The 12,010-nt window shown below is 34.5% G+C and overlaps 2 protein-coding genes across 2 annotated transcripts; one reads left to right on the top strand and one right to left on the bottom strand.

Annotated features, from left to right (window-relative positions):
- Positions 1-3,709: 3,709 nt before the first annotated feature.
- Positions 3,710-6,209, top strand: LOC18436214 (putative pentatricopeptide repeat-containing protein At3g25970). Its single transcript, XM_006846236.3, has one exon. It carries the CDS (start codon positions 4,023-4,025, stop codon positions 5,970-5,972), a length of 1,950 nt encoding a protein of 649 aa, XP_006846299.3. The 5' UTR covers positions 3,710-4,022; the 3' UTR covers positions 5,973-6,209.
- A 160-nt stretch (positions 6,210-6,369) lies between these two features.
- Positions 6,370-9,407, bottom strand: OHP (one helix protein). Its single transcript, XM_006846237.4, has 4 exons — positions 9,101-9,407; positions 8,762-8,884; positions 7,795-7,872; positions 6,370-6,773 (listed from the first exon to the last, which is right to left on the bottom strand). The coding sequence occupies exons 1-3, from the start codon at positions 9,227-9,229 to the stop codon at positions 7,804-7,806; spliced, it is 321 nt and encodes a 106-aa protein (XP_006846300.2). The 5' UTR covers positions 9,230-9,407; the 3' UTR covers positions 6,370-6,773; positions 7,795-7,803.
- Positions 9,408-12,010: the final 2,603 nt, after the last annotated feature.

Here is a 12,010-nt window from a genome sequence, read left to right as displayed (position 1 = left end):
TTTCTAAAAGTGTGGTTGCATTATACTGCTATACAACCACTGCATTAGATCATTTCCCATCCTCTTTTAGTATATCTCCTTTTGCCTGAAAGAGCGAGTGTATATGTCATACACCGTTTTTCTACGATACACTTGGCAAAAGTGTAAAATCTGTATGAAACCTCTAATTAAATTAGAGGCAGTAATTTAAGGACAAGGTTTTTATGTTTCTTCTACAGCATAGAAGTTCTATCCTCTCTCTACCATCCAGCAGTCCAATTTTGATCAGGAGAGCCACTCACTGTTTGATCTTAGATTCGACGTCTCAAAGGATTTTATTTTTAGTTTTTTTATACAAATTGTATGAATAGGAGATTTGGTGCGTGTCATCTTATCATTGGGGCACACCTATAAAAAATATTAAAAATATTTTTTCTATAAAATATAATGACCAAAATACCCTTTGAAGATTTCAGGGGTATTTTGATCATTTTATTTTATTGAAATTTTTTTTATATACTTTTCGCTAATGCAAGTTTAATAGAAGAATGGACGTCCAAAATTTGGTGTCAAAATAGTTTATAAAAAAAAATTAAAAATAAAATAGTGTAGAGATGTGACATTGTGATTGGGGCAATCTTAGCCCTCCATTCAGAATGGACGGTTAGATAAGGAGAAAGATAGAACTTCAATGCTTTAGGAGAAACATAGAAAGCTTGCCCAATGCTTTTAAAAATGCCAAACTATTTATCATTTCAATCAAAGGGTCCAGTTTCCTCATGTGGCTCGCCCTCCCAAATGCATGGCCCATTCTTTTCTTTGACTTTATTTTGTTTTTCCCCTATGATTGGGAGAAAAAAATATTTTTCTTTTATTTCAAAAATCCTCTAATCTAAGAGGCCGAGAACCAAAAAAAACATGTTGTCAAGACAAAAAAAAAGGAATTAGATGATTCCGGAATGAAAAAATTAATAGAGAAAGAAGTTTATACAAACTTCGACCTTCGAACATCCCATAAAAAGACTCAACCTCCAACACCATCCGAGATATCCAATTAGTGATTATAGCCAATAAGCAAAAAAAGGCATTTTTCAATAAATATCCTCAACTCAAAGATTAAAATGCACAAAGTATTACACAAAAAAAAGTATGATTACTGGGTGCGAGGTTTTACTAGGCATCAACTTTAAATAATCAAAGTGGTATCTTTGCATCTCATGAGAAGATGTCAGTCTGATGTTAGAAACCCTTACAATACTTGAAAATCCATTTTACCCTTCATTATGAAGTTTGAGGCTCTAAAATTATATAGATCCAGGAAATTTATAAACACAATGTAATGGACTTGAGATCTTTTCATTTTTCTTTTCTTATATATATCGACATATATCAAGTTTGAGATGATCAATTTGAAGAGTTTTGATCGGAACAACCCTTTTTCTAATATTTTTTTGGGTAAGTAGAAAAACTATGCGTTTTTTAGATACCCCAACCTATTGAAGAGGTGCCATACCTTTTACCCAACACACTACTTCAAGCATTAGTAGTGTCTACTTTAAACCTAATAATATTTTTGGGTGCGTCTTACTTTAATACTACAAAGTTAAAATCTTGTATAAACTTTTCTCTTGCATAAAATTCCCTATTTGCAAGATTCTCATGTCATAAATTATAAAACCTAAGAGATACTGGCAATGGGTGGAAAATAGGACTTCTACCCGTTTAAGTTTTTTTTTTTTTGCCGTTGTTGTTATTTGATAATGTGTCATTTTGCGTTATTGCCACGGCTTTTACATTCTGTGAATGGCAAACCAGTCTTACAAATTCTTCTCGTCTCCTTCCCTGCATATTCTCTTATATCTTTCGCATGATTTTGAATTTGAATAAAAAGCATCTTACACCTGCTCCACTCTTATAAATAATAGAATCAGTAAAACTAAAGTTTGTAATGTTGGAACAGTGGTAAATGACACTGCAGAAAAGTTCGCTCATTAACCTCAAAAAATGTTAGGACAGTCGGGTAGACAAGCTCAAATAGATGTAATACTTCTTTATCGTTTTTTTCATTATTTTCAATTATTTTTTAATTTAAAAAGGTTAAAAAATTATTTTCTCAAATAGTTTTGTACAATGTTTAATGTTTATTAAAAAATAAATCAGAAATAATAAATGACCGGAACATTATTATTAACTTTTCTGTAAATTTCTTTTAATATTTGTTATTATGATTTAGGCAATTTGATAAGGATCTTTTTATTACGAGCCAACACATTCACAATTATTTATATTCATGACAAAAATATAAATATTTCTATTATCAAAATCACGTGAGAAAAATGCAGATATTTCTATTCTCAACCATTCATGAGAAACACCCCAATACACTACCATAGGTACACCTATAACTAAATCACAGGATTTACCACTTTTTAATGAGTTTTGATTTTGAGTGTAAAATGCAGTTCTGTTTAAAATAACGAGATATGGATTATGGATTTTGGGTGTAAAAAAAAAAATGATGCTATGGCCTAAAAGGATTTTGCCTTCGCTATTATCAGTTTGGTTGCTCCCATTATCATATTTTCATGTTTGTAGGTTACAATTTTGCTTCAAGGGTTGCACCGTAATCACAAAAAACATTTTCACATCGAAAATGTTTATTATGCAACATTTCATGTTGAAGAAATGTTTGATTAATAGTAACAACAAAACACTAGGGTTGATTCAACCATAATAGAAACAAACGGTAATCACAAAAAAAAATTTCAGTACAAGAAATGTTTATTATCCAACATTTCATGTTGAAGAAATGTTTGATTTCAGTCGAAGAAATGTTTATTATGCAACATTTTAAAATTCGTGTCTAACAAATGTCTTTAAATGGTTTTTAAAGATGGTTGCGTTATACTACTATACAACCGTTGCATGAAATCATTCTCCAAAAGGGATTATATACTTGCTTTGTATGTTGTTCGCAGACAACAAAGTCTTAATTGATGAGACCCGAAAAGATGTCAACCCCTCAATTAGAAATTTGAAGAGATGCTCTTGAAAAAAAAAAAAGCGTCCCGAGAATGTCATCTTTGGTCTGAAACTTAAGTTTTGAAAAAAAAAAAAATTTGTCCAAGAACGCCATCCTCGGGCCACAAATTTAAGTTCTTGAGAAAAAAATCATTCCGAGGATGCGAGATAGTATCATCGGACTGAGAGGTAATTTTGTCCAAAAAAAAAAAAAATCTTGTTGACCGATCTTGATTGTAATTTTCGAGTATAAAGGGAGCAACTCGTATTTTCAGAACTTATTTAAAGTCCGTACATAAATAACTCTAAATTTTATAATTAGAGATGAAAATGCATTTTTAGGTCATCACAAACATTTTTGCTTTTGAAAAATGATCTTTACTATTTTAGAGGTGCGCCTTTGATGGTTGAGGGCCACAACCTTGTAGAAACCACACTCTTGTATTAAAATATGAAATATATATTATGCGGAGCATGCTATAAATTTACTCCATAAAAAAAAAAGAGCTACTAAGATGATTTTTTATTTCAAAATTTGAAATCCACTTAAAACAAAATATGATTATTTTCAAATTTTAAAATTAAATTTTGAGTTTTTCCACACTTAGATGCCACCCTCCAAAAAATTTAGAATATCTCTGTTCAATCTTGGTATGCTATTTTTTTTGGCACATATATAATGTCACTTTTTTATGTTAATGGCTAAATTTAGATAAAAATATTCCTGAATTGAGTTTTACTTGGGGGAGTAAATTAATGGTAATGTTCTTGTGGGAGCGTACTTAATATTACTTGAAATTTGAAACTTTTCATTAGATTTTCAAAGAGTGAGTAATTTCCTGAGGGAAGATAGCCAAACTTGATGCAATACGACGATTCTCAAACACAACGCAGTATATCATAAAATCCATGCAAGAGCAAAGGCCATAGCTGCGATCTTAAAATATAGCCAGTCTTTGAGCCACTCATCCTCACGGCGGAATAGAAAAAGTGCAGGCTTCATAAATAGAAGAAATGGTAACATGAGGATGCAACACCATTTATCTTTACTTATTTATCGCTTAAATCCTTCAGTTTATTTCTCAACCATGTGTAGATCACCAAGCAATACACACGCGAATCACCATCAAGAAAAAACTCTATTTCAATGCAATGAAGATATCTCCCACCATGCTCATAATGGCTCTAACACTGATGCCCTGATACTCTTCACCCAACTTCGTGAATTTGGGTTCAAACCCAATGCTTCAACTTTTAGCAGTGTTTTAAAGTCCTGTGCGAAGTTGGGTTTTCTTCAAATGGGGAAACAAATCCATTCCGAAGTTATAAAACTTGGTTTTGAATCAGATATCTACTGCGGAAGTTCACTGGTAGACATGTACTGTAAATGCAGAGAATTCCATGATGCAACACATTTATTTGATAAAATCCCATATAGAAACACAGTGACATGGAATGCTTTGATTGTTGGCTTTTCGCAAGCTGAATTGTATGATCAGGCTTTAGATATCTATATAAAGATGAGGGAAATGGGGATTTGCCCAAGTGCCATTACTTTATCAAGTGTTCTTGCTTCTTGTTCAAGGTTAGATGTAGAAGAAGATCTCAAGAAGATCCATGCCCTGAGTTTTAAACTTGGGTTGCAGAGCCATGTAGTAGTGGGTACTGCTTTGATTGATTCTTACATGAAATCTTTGAAATTTACAGATGCAAATAAAGTTTTCAATAGCATGCCTGAGAAGAATGTGTTTACTTGGACATCGATGGTTACAGGGTATTCGCAAAAGAAGCAACCTATGGAAGTTCTTAAACTGATTCAAGAGATGCGTCGAGCCAATATAAAATTGAACCAAGTTACTTATAATGGTCTTTTAAGCTCATTTGTCTCACCAGAAGACCTCGACCACGGAAAACAAGTTCATTGTCAGGTGATCAAGGAAGGCTTTGAGCTCGAGCCCCATGTATCAGTAGCCCTCATAACCATGTATTCAAAATGCACCAGTGCCTCAGATTTCTGCAAATTGTGCTCAGTAACTCCTTTATATGACCAAGTCTCATATAATTCAGTAATTGCAGGTTTTGCTCATCTGGGGTACGGTGAAGAAGTTCTTGAGACCTTTGCAAGAATGAATCAATCTTTGATAAAACCTGATTTCTACACATTTGGGAGCCTTCTTCAAGCAATAGGGACCCTCTCAACTCTTGAACATGGCAAGCAAACCCATGCTTTAGTATTGAAAACTGGTCACTTCTCAAATCCTTATGTTCAAAATGGCCTTATTTCGATGTATTCAAAATGTGGTTTATTGGATGAAGCAAAATTGGTTTTCTCACTGGCAAGAGAACTAGACATAGTTTCATGGAATTCCCTCCTAGCAGGGCTTTCACAACATGGTAAAGGATTAGAGGCGGTTGAGTGGTTTGAGGAAATGTGGAGAGTGGGAGTGAAACCAGACCACACTAGCTTTCTCTGTGTACTCTCATCTTGTAGCCATACTGGGCTGGTTGAGAAAGGGCTTGAATACTTTGATTTGATGAAGAGTGATAGGGTGGCATTAGCTCCAAGGGTGGAGCACTACTCTTGTATTGTTGACCTTCTCGGTCGAGCAGGTTATCTCAATGAAGCTGAAGAGCTCATAAATAAGATGCCAATAAAGCCTGAAGCTTCAATATATAGGGCCTTGCTCAGTGCATGTAGGGTTCATGGAAATATGGGTATGGCAGTTAGGGCAGCAGGATGTCTGTTAGAGCTGTGCCCAAGTGATGCCTCTGCTTATGTGCTTTTATCAAATGTATTTGGAGAGAAGGGTTATTGGGCTGATAAAGAACATGTGAGGATGCTTATGGGTAGCAACGGTGTGACAAAGGAACCTGGATATAGTTGGGTTGGGATTTGTAATGAGGCTCAAACAACTCTTGGTAAAGATTTGGATGACCCATTGTCTTTGGATGCTCAAGAAACATTAGTATAAAATCTAGAAAGGATTGATCTTGAGAAAAGAGCATTGGCTGGGAGCCCAAATTCATGGTATGTTTTGAATAGAAGTGTTTTAGCTAAGCACTTACTGTTGGCATGTTTTTGGCATATTTTACGGGAACAAAGCAATGTGACATGATGGTTCCCTTATCTAAGCTTCTGCTTGTATTTATGCATCATATGACATCAAATGACAAGTTACAGAATTCCAAGTTGGATAACCTTAAGAAAACCCTTTCAGACATGAGTGGGATTTTTTTTTTTTTTCCGTGAAAGGTTAATTGAAATGAGTGTAAATTTTCTTACTTGATAAATAGGAACATCCATACCTTCCACCAGGATCTTTGACAATTGATTTGGTTAATTAATACAATTCCTAATTTCCATTTGAATTTGTTCAAAAAGAAGTCCAACTGAACCACTTGTATTGACAAAGAAGCACCTTCATAAATGTATGATATTCAGAGTAGATGACTAAAAAATCGGACCTAGTCTGGCAATTTCATTACATATAGATGCTACAATATCAAACTGGAATTGCCAATGAACTCCTACTACCACTCAATTACCAAACAAAAAGAAAAAGAAATTAACATTGACATACTGGATTTCCTGATGAACCATCAACTGGTTACTTTAATTTTGTACATGAAACCAAGTCTGGTTATGTGGTACAACATTAACTAGATATATCAGAAATGGATTGATGAAAAGCCGTTACGAACAAGCATTCCCACCCATGGCTCCTGACAATAGTTATATTCATTCTTCAAGATGACCTTGGGACATGTAGAACCTGTTAAAAAGAAAAATGTAAGATTTAGCACTTCTATGTGTGTGTGTGTGCGTGTGTGTGTATGTGTGTGTCTATATATTATAGTGTGTGTGTGTATGCACTATAATATTCATAAGAATCTAAGAAACTGACATGGCTGTAACCATATCAAAGTAAACAATAACCAAAAGCCCTAACACGACATTCTCCCTTTCATCGAATTTTTATTTCAACTATTTTAACTAAGCACGTCGTTTTACAATTGGAACCCATATCCATTGATTAGGAAAGGGGTTGGGGTCGTGGTGGTAGCATCCCCACACCTAGTTACCACATTGTGGTATCCATTCCTACTGCTGACACTCCCAATTAACACCTTCAAAATGTAACTCCCTAAACTATTGAAAAAATGGGTAAGGGCCTCTTTTCCCCACCAAATTACCCCCCCAAAAAAAAAACCCATATCCATTGACTATGCCCTTTTGACTTTTCATGTTTTCTATTGAATATTAACTTGGGAACAGGCTAGAATGCAACTCCAGACGTCACATTGTGCCACCCGCCACCTTGACCACCTCTGTCTAGTGCCAATTCTCAATCCCCTGATTATGCCCTTGGCATGGTTGACTCACCAATCTAGATGAATTCAAGAAAAAAAAAAAGCAAAGGCAAGCTCTACAATCGCCCTCTCCACCTGCCCTCCAAAAACTAAGAAATAAAAAATAAAAAATAAAAAATACAAAAAAACCAAACAAAGAGAAGCACAAGGATAGGTGCATCGTGATGCACAATCTAACAGAGTGAAGGGTATCATACTCCAAAGGGGGTCCACCATCCAATCCAGCCAACAGACAGTGGAGATGAACTATAGTGGGCCCCATGGAAGGCATTCACCCAGGCACAGTTAATCTTAACCATCCATCATCAGCAACAGATTGTTGATGCCCCTTTCGAGTACCGTAAACCATACTCAGTAGATTATGGTATATTTTTGCAAAGCACAATTTGGCTATACAATATTACATCTTTCAATTGTGCATACCACAAGCCATCACAGAGGAAGATCCAGTCCTTTTCCCACATCCACTCCAATTATTTGAAGTATACCCTTTTGCAGAATCTGAACACACAGACATATCGATGGATAAGGGACTAATATACTCACAAATTATACAAACTCCATGCAAAATCATCACAATGCATGCTACATAGAAGTTCTAGTTCTAAGTCAGAAAAATGCATTCAAAGAAAGTAAATAATGATGCAAGGCATACTAACAAAGGAGGGGGCTGGGGCTTGGACCGTTAGGTTGTTGCCCTTTGCAACACTACATTGCAAGTTCGAATTGGATCTTATATGAATCTTATGATGAAGTACCACATGAGTAGATATATGGGAATCCAAATCTGCCGAATCACTCATCCTACTATTTTCTACATCCCCTCCCCATTCATCATCTGGCTTATGTTCTTCATGTAGCACCCAGACCAAAATTCTACGCTGAACTACTCCCAAAAGAAAAGGGCTAATAACAATATCATATCAGAAAAAACTAAGATTACTTGAGATGAAAAGTTTTTGAAGTCCCAAAAGGGAAAAACACATATCGCCATAAGAAGCCAATCACACGAACAAAACCTGAATAATATTCTCACAGACCATGGTGAAAGGCCCTAATCCTCTTCCACATAAAAAGTTGAATAATATCCTCACAGAACATAGTGATCAAGGACCTGATCATCTCTTCCACAATCTTTTCACTTCAAAAAGAGAAATTAGTTATCTTTGAAGGCTCCACACAAGAACAATTTGGGGATTAAAGTAGCCAGTGGCTTTTCCACTGATTCATGTAAATCACAATCAATTTGGTATCTGAATTTCTCTCTTAAGAAGTTCAAAAAACTAAAACATTGATCAATTAGTCACCAATTTAATCAATACTTTTTCCTCTTGTTGTTACTTTATAAATACAAATACTAGCACATGGCAACAAGAAAACAGAAATATACCAGCTCTACTATGAATGTGCCAATGAGGCCTATCATACAGGCCCTGGAGTTCCAGATTTCTGCAGTATTTGTGAACCCCAGAAAAGGAGCTGGAAGCTTGGGCTCTTCTTTGGGTAATTCCACCTGGGAAAAGAAAAAGAAACAGGAAACTCCATTTATCTTTTACTGAAGAACCCAATTTCAAAAAATAAATTATCAGAAGGAAAACAGAAACCCAATTCCCAAAAACATAAAATAAGACAGAAAACAAGACTCCCATTATGGGAAACAAGTGGCCCATTCGCAAAATGATTAAAGGAAGCAACAATAACCCTGGGAGTGGGGATTTTTGTTACTGACCCCAACAGGAAGCTTTGCAGCCTGCATTCTAAAAGTTTTCTTAGAGAAATTTTGTTGGATTTTTGAGGGGAGGCGGAATTGTATAGGTTTAGGAGGGAGGAGATACGAAAGTGATGCCATTGCCGCCATTAGTGACTCAAACTTTCAAAAGAAGTTCTCTCTCTCGCTTGAGCAGCACCCGTCTCTCTTTATATTTCAAGACTGAGCAGCTCTGTTTCTCTTTCTGGGTTTCAAGCCGGGGCCGGTTTCTCACGCTCTAACTCTCTAGCATTCAAGCTTGAGCTGCTCCATGTCTCTGCCTCCCGTCCCCTCGCCTCATATCCATTCTCAGACTTAAAAAAAAATATAAATAAATAAATAAATAAATAAATAAATAAATAAAAGAAGAAATACTGTGCTCCCTTGGGAGTATAGTTGATTTCTACTCCTCGATCAAATGACCTAATTGGGAAGATTTTTTCAACAAAAAATTTTGGTAGCCACCTTATAATTCTCAAAAAGATCTAATTTTACCACTAACACTGAAATCTCACCCTCTCTATTCAATCTTGAGACATTGTTTTTTAAGTGTTTAATGGGTGCAATTAAGAATTTTTTATTGAAGTTAATCTATGTATTAAAGAGGTTATATCCTCAAAATTTGAAATCCTAAAATTAATCTTAACTGGAGTTTTACCGAGGGATTAAATAGACGGAATACTTGTATTCCGACACACTAAAATATCATGGACACGGCTTCTATGAGTCCATATAAAAATGAGTCGACTCTTAAAAATCTATTTTTGAGATGGATTTTTGGAACCCATTTTTAGGGACATGTAATCTCTAACATGGAGATCATGAATATAAAAAAATAAATAAATTTTAAGAAATAAAATAATAATTTTATGAATAAAACACTTGGACGGTTAGTTTTAATTGTTTTTAGATGGACCAACTATTTACATCATTGATGTTTATACCTTGGGACAAGAATTTGAGAAATGCGGTCCAGCCATATAACAAATTTAATCGATATGGAATACTTCGAGCGCGGGGACTGTTAGGCTCAAGATTTAATCAATCCATTTAACTAGCAAGGGGAAAATTTGTCAAGCTCGAGGTTTATCAGTACATAAGTATTTTCTTCATTATGGGGTGGCTGTAAAAATAAAATAATAAATGGATTAGTTATGTAGTTTAAAAAATATTGGTGGGTCATTCCTAGAAAGTATGATATAGGGGAATACATATTTTTCCAATTTTTAACAAAAGAAAATATTTGGAAAATATAATATCTCCAAAAACTTAACACAAGAATGGGAATTTACGCCCCAGTTAAAGTGCTCAAAACATTTTGTATTTTAAGTTCATAGAAAAGTATACAAAGAGATCATTTACATTTAGTAAAAATCTATCATATTTCAAATCGAGTAGTTGTGAGTCTGTATTTGATTGGACTTAAAGTTAAAAATAAAAAAATTTAAACCCTAAAATCAAATTTGACATGTAATGGCCAGGATAATCGTGACCTCATTGTAACAAAAATAAATGTCCTTGAAGTAACAATCCCTTTATGTACCTTGCCTAACATTTTTTACCAAAAAGAGTGTCCCATTGGTAGAACTTTTTGGGAGTAAGAGACCCAAGTTCCACTGATCAAGACTCCTTTGTTTATTCACTAAAAAACAACAAAAAAATTAAAAAAGTAGGAAAAAAAAAGAAAGAGATTTCATGTTTGATGAATCTCATCTCAAAAGAAGGCAATTTGGAACCGACAATTTGTGGAAGAGGGGTTTATGGCAGACCCCTCCTCTTCTATTGGCCAAATAAATTCCAAGTGCCCTTGGCTGGAAACCAACAATCTTGTACCTATGCCCTGTTTTTTCGATAGACCGATGTTTTAAAGTACAAAACACCAGCAGTTCTAAAATGACCTCCTTATTCCCAATCTAAAATCGCTAGTTTCAAACAAGATGTTGATAAAACATGAGGTATTGCATATGTTTTGTGCTTTGTACATGAAACCGTAGGTTGTAAAACACACTGGTTTCGATACATATAAACATCGATTCGGAACTATTATAAGGACACTGGTTTCCAAAATAGGGAGATTTTAAAGGGTGTGGTTTGTATAGAGTCGAGGCTCTAAACAATCGAAGTAAAACTCATTTTCAAATAGTGTCGAGAAATATGGTTTCAATACTGAAATCTTTGTGATAGCCTTAAAATGTATTTTTATACTTAAATAATAGTGTAGATAAAACTGGAAAATCTTGAAAATTGACGGTCCAAAAATGCGTTACAAGATGCATTATTTTCAAAATTTGAATCCATTTTTTTTCTCATGTCCATACATCTTGATGTCAAGATGATCAATTTGAGGATATTTTAGCATCAAAACAACCTCTTCCAGTGAAATTTATGAGGTGGGCTCTAATTTGATTTTTTAGAGCTTTGGCTCTATATAAACTTTTTTCCATTTTAAAATAACTGAATATTTAATAAAAATAGGAATTATATACTATGGGGCCATTTGTCTTTATTACTAGGAGGTCAAAACTACTCCTAGCCACTAGGTGACAAATTGGATGGATGGGGTTATGTCACAAAGTTTGAGAAATTTTTTTGAATTTTGAATATAGTCAATGACACACTCACAACTACCCAATTTGAAATCTGATGGACATCAATGATTGTGACCTCCTTAAACTAAACGTAAATGGTCGTTTTTATACTTTTCTTATAAATAATTGTATCCATATTTTTAATTTCTCTAATTATAAATCACTTAGCATAGAAATTTGTCCAACAAAATCAACATCCACGAATTTGTATAAGGCCTAGGCTTTATGAAAACAAAATAAAACCACATCGGATCCTTATTGGAAAGCACTGTTTTTTGGGTAATTCAATAGGGAAGACTTACTC

Source organism: Amborella trichopoda, chromosome 8, assembly GCF_054954075.1.
Source record: "Amborella trichopoda isolate Santa Cruz 75 chromosome 8, AtrichopodaSantaCruz75HAP2 v2.0, whole genome shotgun sequence".
NCBI classification, from domain to species: Eukaryota; Viridiplantae; Streptophyta; class Magnoliopsida; order Amborellales; family Amborellaceae; genus Amborella; species Amborella trichopoda.
Note: the sequence above shows the minus strand (reverse complement) of the source record. Positions and strands in the feature narration are given on the sequence as shown.